The following is a 15,239-nucleotide window of genomic DNA, read 5'->3' on the forward strand; positions in this document are numbered from 1 at the left end:
CGATGGGCGGGTCGTCGCGTGTGGTGGGGTAACGTGTTTGTACTCCCACCTCCTCCGTGATGTCTAGCTGGCGTGGAAGAGTAGGCCTGCGGAGAGATCCCTTGCAAGCTCTCCAGAGCTCCATCTATCGGAGGCCCTGCCACCATCAGCAGCGGTGGTGTTTGCAAGCATTTCCATGGCTGCGCCTTTGCTTACACATGAAGCGTATGTAAATCGGCACAAGGCCTCTCTGATGCAGTGTGGCTATCAAATGGAGACGTCGTGGGATAGTGCAGCGGACAGGAGTTTTACACGTTTCTTGAATTTGGCAAGGCTGCGGGAACTTTGGAAAAGAGACGGCGGGAGGGAGTTTTGTTGGAAGTGGAGCAGTGCAATTAAAGGGGACGAGGAGCATAGCCTGTAACACGGTGATTGAAACGGGCAAATATTCGATATTCTTTATTAAACCGGAATAAACCCTTGAGACTCGCATCTTATTTACAACTGGATGCTGGGTAAGATGACAGCAATATGTCAGTTCTGCGTAAAATGTACAGCAAACATAACAAGACACTATTGCACATCAGAGTAATCCATCATTCTATAAATTAGTAATTTAATACGTTAAAATACAATACATTTTAAAAAAAAATGCATAGGATGGTATACTATAATATAATGTGACTACTGTTTTAAAATGAAGTACACACAACGAATGTATGTGATGGAATGGATACACTTTGATGCTTGTAAAAATATACCCTTTGAACTAAACATTAATAACATCAGACCCCCAGGCCGACCCAGGACATGCTGGCGGGACGCTCGGCTAGCCTGGGAACGCCTGGGAATTCCCCAGGAAGAGCTAAAGTCTGTGTATAGTAGTGTATAGTGTAGTGTGTATAGTAGTGTATAGTAGTGTAGTGTATAATAGTGTCGTGTATAGTAGTGTAGAGAAGTGTATAGTGTAGTGTACAGTGTATCGTAGTGTATAGTGGTGTAGTGTATAGCAGTGTACAGTGTACAACAGTGTAGTGTATAGTGTATAATATATGTAATGTATAGTAGTGGAGTGCTAGAGTCTGTCGCCAGGGAAGGCGAGGTCTGGACCGCCACTACTCAACATGCTGCTGCCGCGACCCTCACCAGGACAAGTGGATTGAGAAACGAACGCACGAACGAACATCAGCTGCCTCAATTCTGTCTCAAATTGGGACCTACAGTGGCTTAGAAGATGGAAAACGGCGGTGCACTTGTAAAGAGTGCACTGCATCACGAGGCCTGTGACCCTGGGATTTGATTCCCAGTCACCGATTATGGTACGGTTAAATATGCTCGCAGTATTAACCGGGGCGGCCGGGAACTCGAACCGCGATCTTCTGCAACAAGCAGCAAACACGCTTCTGCCCGTCCCATGTCAGTTCTCCGTAACTCGCTGACGCTGTACCCCTGACAAGGAATTCTGTGAAAAAAAGCTTCCACAGCCTATGGGATTGCCTCCTTCAAATCTCAATAAATATTGTGATTATCTGCCTGTTCATTTTTATTGGAAACCTCATGCAGCTTACAATTAACTTATCCGGTACAATGTCACATATCCAATCGTTAAATATCCTCCCTCACAAATTAACTGCCCGCACACCTAGTGCAGCATTCGCGTGTCCGGTGTAAGTAATTTTCTGTCGATGTTCACAAATCCAAATAAATATTCTGATTCCGAGCCGGCTGTTGTGGCTTGCTTCTCTCACCTGCTTGCCGCGTTTGTATTCGCTGTACCAGGTCCCCGGCGTCTCCTTGGACCAGGCCGATAACCGGGCCTGTAAGAACAACACGTGACAAACGCAGAGGTTGTTGAACTCCTTCCTGCGTTCAAGTCGCAGACCCCTTAAATTAACTGTCTAATTTTTCTGGTCAACCGCGGTGAAGAATTGGATTTTGTTGCTGCTGCTGCTGTTGTTGTTGTTGACATTCCCCTGGGATGTTATGGGATGGCTTCTAGGAGTTAAGCACTGCTGACTCACCCCCTCTGATTTCTTGTCAGGGTAGATGCAGGTCTCTCCGCCGGCTGTGAAGTTGCAGTAAACGCGGAACGAGTCTGCACTGCAGCCCTGATTGGGGTCGATGTAGTATTCACCTGGTAAAAAAAACCCCACAGACATTTGATTCGCGAGTGAATTAGATTAACATAGGCCGTCTCAATCTTACTACCTTCCAGTACTGGCAGGATACATTTCATTGTGCGATAAAAAAAAAGTGAGACATTTACTCTCAAATCTTTCCATATGAATCAGACATGCAAATGCCGTGGGTCTGATTTAATATAAAAAAAAACATGGTTTAGATATAAAGAGCAAAGTTTTAGACGAGTGTGGGATGAAATCAAATAAAATTAAATAACGCTCGTATCTGGGACACTTTTAGTTTTGATTTCAAGCCGACTTGGGAGACGGGCTAACGTCAAGCCTAATCTGTTTCGGCGAGATTACAAATGCACCGAGGTTAACGCTGCGGGAAGGAACTGGGAGGTGTTCATCGGCGCGTACATTGCACGTCTGCATTTGTGTACCGCGCGCGCTCGGTCACAGCCGATGGGGGAGATTCGGTTATGAATAATTGATGGGGCAGGGGAGGGCGGCAGTTTCGGGCTGCGAGGTGTGCTTTGCGTGATTGCACCGCGACCCCCACCATCGGGGAGGTCATGTTGGCTGAGCTGCAGGTCCTTGCAGGTGCGGCCCGGGCTACTCTGCGCGCCCGTCGGGTGCTTGATGAGCTCGATCTCCCGCTTGAGCGAGCTGATTGAGCCGAAGATCTCCTCCATGCCGTCCGGGTAGTCCACGGCGTTTTCCCCCTCGTCCGCCTGCATGCCGTCGATCTGCCGCCGGCTCTTCCGCGGCGTCTGCATCGGGAATGGCTGGATGACGTCGCCCGGAGGGCCCTGAAATAAATAAATGAATGCTGGTACGAAGGTCTCTCGGATCCATCGCCATCTCTTCGAGAGAAAGCAAATCATCAGCCATGCTCTATCCGCTCCTGGGTGAAGGCCTCGCCTAACTGTCGTGCCGTCTCTTGGATTCGACAAGTCTGAATAAATAAAAAATGTCTAGTCTACCGCGTGTGATGTGACAGTTGTGTCGCGAGCCTGAGAATCGATATCAAGCAACGACTCGATGCAACTTCACAACCCTACAGTCACAACTAATCGTACGTGTGTGTGTGTATGTATGTTGAACTTATTTCGCACTGTACGTAGCAGAGGTGGGACAAAGTCATTGTTATGCAAGTCCAAGTCGAGTCGCAAGTCATCAAATTCATGACTCGAGTCTGACTCGAGTCCAAGTCACATGACTCGAGTCCACATCTCATAGGTGGGACAAAGTCATTGTTATGCAAGTCCAAGTCGAGTCGCAAGTCATCAAATTCATGACTCGAGTCTGACTCGAGTCCAAGTCACATGACTCGAGTCCACACCTCTGGTACGTAGCCAACCGTGATAATCGGGGGTGCCGGGGGAAGGACAACAAAAACAGTTCTAAAGAAATGAGTTTTCAATCTAGATAATTTAAAATTGCATAGCTCCAGTGATTTGCTAATAAAGTATGGGGGGGAAGGAGAGGAGGGGGGCGTGCCGGGGTTGGGGGGGGGGCAAGTGAGAGGACCGAAGTGTAAACATTTGGTATAAATCATGGACCGGCTTTCATTGCTCGAGCCTCCGTCCTCGTCTCGATTGACGTGAGAATACAGAGCTGAGTGCACAAGCGCGATGCTGTGCCCTGCCCTGGCAGAGTCGGCAGCTGGAAGGACACTCGTGGCCCAAGGGGCGGACAGCACACAAGAAAACCTATTTATCTCCTTCAGAATCAGAACTGATTCGTATTCATACCGGAGGAATCCGATGAGCTGTAAAGCTCTTTTTCACAGATGTCCAGTGGGGCCGGGTAAGAATGTTACCACAACACACAGTACGAAGACGCGATAGGACTGCAAAGTACGAGAGGCAGCAGCACCGCGCGTCAAGAGGGAGCACGTGGGTTGTGCGTCCCACGTACGGGCACGGTTTGTGACATCCTATTTGCTCTTCTTGGTTCTTTCGGTAAAGTCAGACCTGTTCTCCACCTGAAGACGGCTGCTTGCGTTGTGGCCGAAACGTCGTGAGAATTATTTTATTATGTTTTATTTTTATAATTGTATTATTTTCCTTCTACGTGACTTTACCGAAAGAACCAAGAAGATGAATCCCTGCAGTCACGAAAGCTTTAAATCGAAATCCATCCTATTTGCTTTCAGGTTTCACCGTTGTGTCTTTACCCCCCCCCACTGCTACGGCATTGTTAGTCGATTGGTGGGTCACGTGCAGTGGGCGGGATGAAGTCTGGGTACCCCCCACTTTACTCGAGACACCTGGACAGTATGGAAGTGTAGGCCAAGTGTGGCACATTAGGAATGGACCACTCTTTCAATTATTTCCTCGTTGCTGCAAGAGAGTAAAGTGTGGTTTTGTACAAGTCCTGATGTGCTGTGCAGTACATCAATGCGCGTGTGTACACCAGCATGCCATAACTGAGTTGGGCCTGTGGGTGGCTGGCAGGGTTATTGATTAACCGGACTTGTACACCAGTCACGTGGTTAATGGCGACTCGGTTGAGGATTGCTGTGTGTGACACGTGCTGTTGCATTTTACAGATTTACCACAATGAATGTGTTTGCCCTCGATTTGGAGCACCTGCCCACTTTCTTCATTGCGAGTGTACAACACAAGTACCCTGCAGAGATGCTCGCTGGAGCGCCCTCTTACGGAAGGCCCCTTCCGCTAGCAGTGGCGTGAGCGGGCAATTGCAGGGGCTGCACCATCACCTCTGTTACCATCGTACTCATCGTGCCAATGCAGCACGGGCTTTTTTGCACACCGCTTGGCACGGAAAGTTGAACTGAATTGCGATGCTATTCAAACATTCATCCTCTCTCGAAAGGAGGAAGCCAACCCCCTGAATGTCATTGCTGCGGTGGTGAGGGCCAAAACAAATGATACTGAGAGGCAATGCCATGCTTTTTTTCTACTTTACGGAGGCTAAAGAATGTCCCGCGGAGCACCATCATTCGAATTAATGGGACTCGTTTAGCAGCGCAAATAAAGTGCACTCTATCGCTTGTCGTCTACGTTGTTCCCGCGATATCTTGCGCCCCCACGCAAATTTGCGTCGCGTCGAATTCACGCGCAGCGCTGGTTCTGCTGGGTTAAAAAAAAGGCGCTTGCCGAATTCCCTGAAGCCGAGCGAGAATTGGGGATTACACTTTTGTTTAGGTGGAGCGCCTACTGGGGTAGAAATGCAAGGCCCTCCCGGTGGCCCCGACATTCCCAGTGGCCTTGGGAATATCGATTTGTTGCTCATCAGAGGAGGAATAAAGAAAAGCACACCCTCAGCTGTGACACAGAAATGCAATTGCCTGCGGACATTTTTTTGAGTTATGAAGGCCGATTGGCAGAAATGTCAATTACGTTCCATTTCCCCGCGATTAGCATCACGCGTCGTGTGTTTGTGGCGAAAGGCCAAAGGGATTTCTAAAACGCCACTGCCGTCAGTTTTAATTACGTAATTTACATTTTTTTGGGGTGGGGGGGTGTGGTGTTCCTCCTGACAGTGTTGATGTTTACATTTGACTTAATAAGCCTGGGCCAAATTTGTTTTGTGTTGGCTGTGTTTTTTCTCTCTCCCGCGCCCCAGTGAAATGGCTATCTGGGCTAAACTTGTGCACGTAGGGTAATGCCATCAAGATGCGCACACCTGGGGCCCTGTTGGCCATGGGTTGCATCGAGCCAGTAAAATCGGTGGTGGCTGGATATCTCAGCGGCCAACGTGATTGCCATTGAGCCATTTTTTATTATATGGATTCCAAGGTTCAAACCTCACGGTAGTCTGATAACATCCTTGGGTTATTACCAGAGCGCCATTATCTACTATGTACGCCGCCACGGTGTAATGGTTAGCACACTGGGCTTGCAATCAGAAATCGTCAGTTCGATTTGATCTCCTGGCATGACAGCTGAAACTGCTCCCCGTGTGTCCTTCCCACAGCATACATGGATCCACCACAGTCAATCAACGGGTCGCGTACGGTGGGGTAAAGTGTTGGTACTCACACCTCTTCCAAGATGTCTGGCCACCATGGTAGAGTAGGCCAAACACTCTTTAGAGGGGCTCTCTACAACTCCCGCTAGTGGATGTCCTTCCGCTAGCAGTGACAAAACAAAGACATTGAAGCGCTGCACTTTTACCACTTATTATATCGACTACGACGTGGATATTCAACATCCATAATATATACATCTTGCAAAAATAGTATATTACGTGCCAGCTCCAACGCTGCAGCGTAAAATGTATTCCTTTCAAATGATGTGGATGGAGTGCATCGATGCTGCCAGATTACAGAAAGCCGACTTCATTGGCCCAGTTAGAAGGAGGTGGGAGCATTAATGCACGGGGTGAAATATGCACTGTAAACGTGATTGCTTCGGTTTAAAACAAATATGGAAAAAAAAGTTTTCAACTTTTCAACATTTTTCAGTTTGGCTAAAAGCGAAGCGAAAAAAAAATCCATCCTCATGCATTTGATTTGCTCTCGCCAGACACTCCATTTGTGTGGTGCATATCCATGCATTATAGAATTTCCACATCTGTGGCTGAACTGCGAAAATGACCTAGAGCAGCATAGTGCTAAATATATGGAGAGAAAAAAGTAAACTGATGCTAATTCTCATATTATCCGATGGAATGGACCTCGATTTGCACGTCTATGTTTTACATGCTTCCACGTAATATTGGTGATATTTAAGGCTTCATTTATTCGACAATTTGAGCAATACATTTTTCTTACAAAGCTCAAAGTTGGGAAATGAAAGCTTTATCAGCTTAATGAACTATGCGTAATTCCATTTATTATTTAGTTGGAGGAGGGAGGTTAACTTTTAAAGCGAGAGAGACCTAATTATCCATGCAAAAGGAAGGGGCATTTTATTATTTTAAAATAATTTTGCCGCCAGGAAATGTTTGATTTAATAAATGAGCCATGAACTCCGGTACACGCCAGCCTTCCTTTTTGAAAATTGGTGATACTCCAGAGAGAGTCTTTCAATATTTAAAGTTAACTTCACGTTATATATGTAAAATATTCTAAAAGCACCCGTAATTTTCACCAGCAAAGCAATAGATATAGAATAATTATCCTTGCAAGTGAGTGTGTTAATCACGAAGCTATGTGGCCACATGAGAGAAATTACAGCGCTTTGTCAAGCCGCGACTGATTGGTCAGCAGTTAAAATATATCAATTATACATACAAATTACCACTTTATATGTTTCTGCTTTGTACGTATTGCTTATATCCGATCATGATCACTAAATTTGTTTATATATTGAATACTAGTTGTGCTGGATGGTCATGGGTTATTTGACCTAATTTCACCATGCTGGTCATCGCAGGTTACTGAAAGGGTGAGTCGAGACCCAGCCAGGATTGATGTAGATATCTCTCACCGCTGATGTTAGTTGTGGCCAGGAATCAAACACGGGTTTGCTGGGTTCACAGTGCAATCCGCTAACCGCGGTGTCACCGCTCCGTCCAAGCTATGATTGTGAAATGTCAATGAAAAAATTTCACAGGCGCACATCCAAACTGTAGCCACAGATGCACAAAAATAATGGCAATCCAACCAAACTGTCAGCATCATTGTCTAGGTATGAAAAGGCCAAGAGCTGTGTACAAGTTAGAAAAGGTGGTACCATAATTTCTCTATCAGCGATACCATCTTAAACGTTCAACACCAAAAAAATAAAAAAAATTATTGAAAGTGTCCCCTCCGATTAAAAAAGCAGTGGGAAAAATAAGCTGCTCAACATATGAATTCCCACTCTAAATGTTTAAGTCTAAGTTTTGTACGAATTGCTTATCTACAATAAAGTTGTTTAAATTTGTTTCGATTTTAATAGCTTCTGTGCAATATCACCTTTTATACAATCTGTCTTACATCCTTCACCTCTTCTTTTCCCGTCTCTCTTTCTCTCCATATATATGGTGATTGGTGGACATTAAGGAGACAGGGCATGAGTGAGGGCATCTATTGCATGGCAGTTGTGTTCCCAACGGAGTTCAGCTCCTTGCATCGCCCTTCTTATAGCCAGGTGAGAAAGAGCTCTGTGACGGATTGTTATTCTATCACAGAGATGCAGGCAAAATGAAACGGTATTATTTGTCTGGCGTCCTACTTGTACTGAAATAAACATTTCGGGTGAGGCCACGTAATGCTCTGGCCACATTTCTGTTTTAAGTTAACAACATTAAGGTGTCATGTATAAAAGCTTTAAAGCTTTAAATTCGCCAATTATAATTGTATCAAATCTGACTTCCCAGATTTGATTCGGATAAATGCACCACTTGTGATAGGGATGTGATTTTATAGAATTTGGGGTGGATGGGTGGGTTGATGGCTGGGTGGGTGACTGGCTGGGTGGGTGGGTGGCTGGGTGGGTGGGTGGCTAGCTGGGTCGGTGGCTGGGTAGGTGGCTGGCTGGCTGGCTGGGTGGCTAGCTGGGTGGGTGGCTGGGTGGGTGGGTGGCTGGCTGGCTGGGTGGCTAGCTGGGTGGCTGGGTGGGTGGGTGGCTGGCTGGGTGGCTTGGTGGGTGGGTGGGTGGCTGGGTACAGTGCACTTACAGGAGGGCCAGGGGTGCCTGGGGGTCCCATATCTCCCTTGGGTCCTCCAGGGCCCTGTCATGACAGAGACACAGAGAGAGAGAGAGATGCACACACACGCACGCACAATCTCACAAGGGGCATCGCCAATAAGAAAGAAATTCCATTAACGCAAGTCAAGCTTTCCAACCGACAGCAGCAGGCTTGTGTAAATAAAAACAAGCTCGTCAATTGCAGTGCTTTATTGGCAAAATGAGCAATTACCATGGAACCTTTTGATCCCTTGGGGCCTTGGGGACCCTGTGTGGAGAAGTAGTCGAGTGGTGGTTAGCGCTTGCCATCACATTTTATCACTCACACTGTGCAACATGCACACTTTGCTCAACACTTAATACACATTTCTGTGAGTATTGTCTTAGCATTATCCACGACTCATTATGTAAATTAGAAGGCGACAAATATGCATAATACATCTGAATATATATTATAATTATTGTAGATTAATTTATTTAACAATCATTTGATTTTCGAATTGTAAAATTTTTAAGGACACTTTCGGACTTTGTTTCAGATTTTCAGATAATTTGTGTGATGTGATGTGAATAAAAGTGACCTTAACCAATGCAATGTGACACCACCTTTGGTGGAAAATAACACGGATGTGACATAGTACGACATCATTTGCCGTGATGTCATACTTTGCGATTAAATGGAACAAAGAATGTTAAAGGTTCATAATGATGTTGTATAAAAGCCTGCCTTCGGTATCAAATCAAACATTGTGAACACGTAATTAATATACAAAGAAGGCGTTCATATAAATGTTGTCCATCTTAAATTACATGCTTTATCCCTGCTTGTCATGCACGTTCACTTAATACATTTACAAAACTCTGCAATTAAACATTACGTAACCATAATCCCAGATTGTCTGATGAGCTCGCAATTAGATATGGTGACATTTTAAAATGCAATCGAGGTCATTTCAGTTATTTACGCAGGTGGAAACGTGAACGTTTTAAATGTGCAGTGATTTAACTCTTAATGATTATTATTATTTTGTCAAGATGAAAACAATAAATGATGCAATTAAAGGTTATGCAACTCACTGGGAGACCAGGAGGACCAGCTGGTCCATAAGGGCCAGACGGCCCAGTGATGCCCTGTTGGAAAAAAAAGAGCAAACGTTATTCATAGGTTTTTTTTTTTTTACACCTCCCAGGGACATTGCCTAGATAGCACACCAGACTTGCAACCTGGAGGCTGCCAGTTGGCTTTGTTCGATCTCCAGGCATGGCAGTGGAAACAATGGTACAATATTCTTATATCACTACACTGTTATACTGATAGGAACCAGCTGGTTCCACCAGCCCACAGGGGATTATTGTGTCCGTCCGTCCGTCGTGTATCCTTATAAAACTCAACGTTTAACCTACTCACGCCGGCTTGTGCCCGCCCTCACAGTCGGCCATATTTTCGGAATACACCACGCCGCCGTTGACCCTGGCCATTGACCGAGCAACCCAACGTTCCTACCAGCTCCCTCCACAGGAATGTGTTACACCCGCCCAAAACACTGACTCTGTCCACCCAGCAGTTAGTTGATCGACAGGTCACGGTCTGGCCACTCAATACAAGATTTGGGGGCGCCACAGTGGCGAGATGTTAACTACCTCGCCTGGTATACAGGAGGTTGTGGGTTCGATCCTGACCCTGACGCCTGTATATTTGGAGTTTGCATGCTCTCCCTGTAGTCGCGTTCTTTTTATATTGTGTCCTTCAGTTTTTCCCTGCACATTTAGAAACGTGCGTTCATAGTATTTGGCTAATCTCTCACATTAACATAGCCACTTCCGTGCCCTCGTCGAGGAGGCCGCTCTCCTGCTATCTTACAGTTGCAACGCTAATTTATCACATTAACATCACTAGCACCGGCCACTTCTTTATGACCCTTGGGCTACACCCATTTCAAACCTTTTACAAACAGTCTGCCTCAGCAGCAGACCATGCGTTCCCACCTGATGACGGACGCTTGTGTTGCACCCGAAACGTCGTGATTTATTTTATACCCACGTGATTTTTCCGAAAGAACCAAAGAGTATTTGGCTGCCATTGGAACCTCATTTGCCAGTAAAAAAGATGATAATTGTTTTTTTTACCCTTTTATCTGGCAACAAAACTGACACCTTTTTTACGAGGAGTCATGTTGGCATAGACCACAATACCTGCAGTCATAATGCAAACAAAAAACATAACTCTAGTCTCACATGTGAGACTAGGCTCTAAGGAAAGCTGTCTCGGGTGTGGACCAATCAACTTCAAGGACAGTGCATACATTATCAGAGTTATGTTTTTTGTTTGCATTATGACTGCAGGTATTGTGGTCTATGCAAACATGACTCCTCGTAAAAAAGGTGTCAGTTTTGTTGCCAGATACAAGGGTAAAAAACAATTATCAGTATTTGGCTGCTTTGAATTTCCACGTGATAAGCCACTTCGTTGAGTTATGTGGCCAGGTCGCTTCTGAAAAAGAGCTAACTAGCAAAATGGGCCTCACCTGTCCCACTGTGCTAGTTGGTGGCACGAGGAAGCAATTGTAGGGCCACACCTTCACCTTTTACGCTTGGCAATCCGCTAACTTGATCTTTCACAATTAAAACACAACGTGACGCAGGAGTGGAGGTGGTACGGGAGGATGGAGGACAAAGCCTTATAGAAACTATATAAAGTACTCTTAGATATTTGTGTTCCTGTTATGATGATGCTGATCACTATGTTTTCATATGGCCAACGAAGAGTAACTATTCCATTTTCAAAATAACTCAACACATTAAAAAAAATATTTGATGTGTTCTGAACAAGGGTCATGGCCAGAAATGTTGCCTTTTATACAATTGTTTTCTTCTTAAAGCCGCATTGTTACTGAAGAATGTGTTACATTTTGTTGTTGTTGTTGTTGTGTGTACTTGTGTACCATGTGTCCAATGCGGCATCACCGAATAATGTTTTTATTTTACTCCAGATTCAGTCGTGCAAAGTGCCGTGTTTATCTTTTGCCCTTCAAACTGGTACACAGCAGAATTCCCTTAACTAACAGTGACATTTAATAATGTGCTGGGAAGAGAGAACCTGGGAGATGTAATTAAGGTCTCTGCTGGACAATTTATCAGAGTGAGTGGGGGGTCTTTTATGCCCATCAGCATAAATAACATTTAAAAAGGCAATATGCAATTACTGACGTAAATGCGACACTGATCTTATCTCCTGCCATTGCCACACTTGATACGACATTAACTTTAACGCTCAGTGACCCAATTCCGATTACATCTTCTTTTTATTTTTAATTTAACAGCACTTTATCAACAACGATACTTTGCCGTGCTGGTTAGAGCGGCTTGGTGAACGAGGGAAACGCTGGGGAGGGGGGAGGGAAGACTGGTTCAGGTATCACTCTCTGCTGACGTTCAGCTTGAGGCCGGCAATTCCAACTGGAGGAGCCACTGGGTTGGCAGTGCAGTGCGCTAAGTGCTCCGCCGCCACTATCGCATTTCAGACTGTCACGTAAAATGCGAGCACGCACACGCGCGGCCCATTCGTCACTCCGCTGCTGGATGAGTGGCCGCCCCAGGCCGTACATGCAGTCAGGGGTACTCGACTAGAATTTACCTCGCTGGTCGGTTGATGAATATAGGGGGGGGGGGGATGGGAGGGACGGGTGAGTATGGACTTTGCTGTGTTGTTCTCTTAATTCTAGATTTGAAGCTTTCGTGACTGCAAGGATTCATATTCTTAGGTTTTTTGGGTAAAGTCACGTAGGTAAAAAATTGTAATAAATAAAAGTAAAATAAAAATAAAATAAAAATCACGACGTTTCGGAGGCAACACAAGCTTCCGTCTTCAGGTGTTCTCTTAATGCCCCAGAGAACGCCTACTACACCGGCCTTATGTGCACGGTGGGCACCCATCCAAGCACTATGCTGGCACGAACCGGGCTCAAGTCTGCTTACTTCCTGAGGTCCAACAAGATGGAGAACATTCCGGGTGCCTTGGTCATTGAGCAAAAACCATCATACAAACTCCGGTCTTCCTCGCAGCAGCTTTTGGCTGGCCATCGAACAAGGACGGTCACCACATCGCGTGGCACTTTCAGATGCGCTGCTGTCGTCGTCTGGAATGCTCTTCCTCCCGATATTAGGAAGCCACTGAAGCTATGCAAATTTGAAATCTAGGTTGAGAACTCATTAGAACGCTTTTTGTGTTTAGTTTGTTGTCCTTCCCCCGCACCTCCATTTAGCATGGTTGGCTGTGTACGGTATGAAAGAAATTCAACATACGTACACATACAATGGAAACGTTTTCACAAAATGTTTGCCATGAACAAATCGTTGCCCCGGAGAAAAGGCTTCAGATTTGCACAAACTGACACAAATGTAGATATTTAACAGTGCAGTTGTTTAGGGTAATTTGCGACAGCGAGTCGACATTGGAGTGAGGTCCTCCCTGCACCGTGTGGAAGATGATGCCTTCAAACCTGAAATGTCTCCAAGTACTCGAATTGCAGTAATGGCCTTTTGGGAAAATTAATTTGCAAATCACACAAGGCGGCACTCATTGTAAAAATTAATAAGACACGTTCTTAAGTCAAGACACCACTTAATATATATGATTTATCTTGGTATTATTTCTAAGAAAAAATAGGATCACGCACAATTAAATGCGTCATATTTTAAGTCTGGTGTCTCATAAATGCGTGATGAAAAAAATCACTTGTGTCGTCTCAGAACCAATCTTATCCATAACCACCCACTGATGAGTAAGATTTGTTACCCAGGTTATATTGTAAGAAGGCCTTAAATACAAAGTCAAAGTGAGTTCCTGCTGTAATGAGCATTGAGTCATCGATGCTCATCTTTTGTTTATAGCCCTGCAGAGCCAGTGGCAAAGAAACATCCTACTATGGCAGGGGTTTAGATGATTAGAAACAGAAGATTTATTTATACTGGAGGAATCCGATGAGCCATACGGCGCATTTTCACAGACGTCCAGTAGTTTCACAAATGTCTAATAGACAACCACTGTTATCCATTGACCTCCTCACAAAGTGGTACTTTATTTTTATTTTATACTCAGTGCACATAGACACACACCCTTCGCTTCACAGTGCCTTATTCAAGACCCTGTGATGTCATCCGAAAGAGAGAAGGCTACGTGTGCCGGCATGACGGTCCAACTTTGCAAAATTCGATGAATCGCTCGCAAATTATTTGACCCGGGGGGGGGGGGGGGATGGGGGGGGGAAGAAATGCCACGTACACGCAGGCTAACATCCACTTGCAGGCCAGTGCTTCGTTCGTCTTTGCCGCACAGGGACAGCTGCCACTGGGTGTTCTCTTGGATTAGACTACAGCAGGAGAAGTGGAATAGTTGAGATGAGATGTTGTCGTTAGGCACACTGAGCTGCTGAGCCATTTAAGCATCCTGTTAATGAAAATCGTAAATCCTCAAACCTAATTCCACGAATAAGTGATTCACGTATGGGGGAGGGGGAACCTAGAGTGCCCAGCGAAAATCCACGCAATAAGAGAAACTAACGCCCAAACTTCTGCACAGCTAGAATCAACGCAACAGACAGCATAGCCACATGGAGTTGAGACAGAAACATTGTGTAAATATAGGCAATGAATTCAAATATCTTGTGAGAATCCGTACTTGGTCACCCTTTGGCCCGAAGGATCCCGAGGGACCTGGGAGGCCACGGTCCCCCTTTTCTCCCTGCTCTCCGGGAGGCCCGATCAGGCCAATGAGGCCCGGGTGGCCCTGCAGACAGACGGGACAGCCACAGCGATATTGCAATGCCCGCGATACAAAAAAAAAAGAGATTTCTATTTAGTTTACATATGAAAGCAGTCCATGTGTATTTACACATGAAAGTTATTCATTTAGTAAATGCATATATATACACGTCTATACATCAATCAGTTTATGTTCCATGGTGTATTTAATTAATGCAAAAAAGGTACATTTGCACGGATGTTTTATTTATATTTGCAAGGACTTGCAATCCAGAGATTGCTAGTTCGGTTCCATCTCCCGACGCAGCAATAATAATAACCTCTATTTGACAATACGCCTTTCATGTTGAATTATTTCAGAGCACTGAGGCATAAATATGAAACTACATTCACAAGTATAGATACAATCTAAGCAGCAGTTGAACCAAAGGTCTACATTTCTTTAACCCCCCCCCCATTCCGCCCTCTTTTGTCCACCCAGCAGCGTAAATACGATATGAGGACCGCATTTAGTCGTTCGGCATGATGCGTGTGGTGGGGTAAAGTGTGGGTAATCCTTCCGAAATGTTTAGCTTGAGCGTCCTCTGTGTTATAGAGGAGGCCAAAATGCCCTCTGGATAGGGCTCTTGAGAGCTCCCTCGTGTGGAGGTCGCTTCTGCCAGCAGTGGTGTGAGCAAGCAATTGCAGGGCTGCACCTTTACTCATATTTAAGGGGTGATACAAAAACAAATTCTCCCGTGGATTTGAATTGCAGTGGGAAATCGGTAGCTTCCTAGAGATTTTTACG

General features: G+C 45.3%; 1 protein-coding gene across 1 annotated transcript in view; it reads right to left on the reverse strand.

The window, feature by feature from the left end:
• Positions 1-15,239, reverse strand: part of LOC144724284 (collagen alpha-1(XI) chain-like) — a 165,860-nt gene that overhangs the window by 11,042 nt on the left and 139,579 nt on the right. The window contains exons 58-64 of the mRNA XM_078603271.1: positions 14,370-14,477; positions 9,770-9,823; positions 8,925-8,960; positions 8,682-8,735; positions 2,665-2,914; positions 2,001-2,113; positions 1,728-1,796 (exon numbers count right to left, since the gene is read on the reverse strand). Coding sequence (XP_078459397.1) covers positions 1,728-1,796; positions 2,001-2,113; positions 2,665-2,914; positions 8,682-8,735; positions 8,925-8,960; positions 9,770-9,823; positions 14,370-14,477 — 684 coding nt within the window. The remainder of the gene's footprint in view (positions 1-1,727; positions 1,797-2,000; positions 2,114-2,664; positions 2,915-8,681; positions 8,736-8,924; positions 8,961-9,769; positions 9,824-14,369; positions 14,478-15,239) is intronic.

The sequence above is a fragment of the Lampetra planeri genome, chromosome 20 (genome assembly GCF_965212315.1).
Source record: "Lampetra planeri chromosome 20, kcLamPlan1.2.h2, whole genome shotgun sequence".
NCBI classification, from domain to species: Eukaryota; Metazoa; Chordata; class Hyperoartia; order Petromyzontiformes; family Petromyzontidae; genus Lampetra; species Lampetra planeri.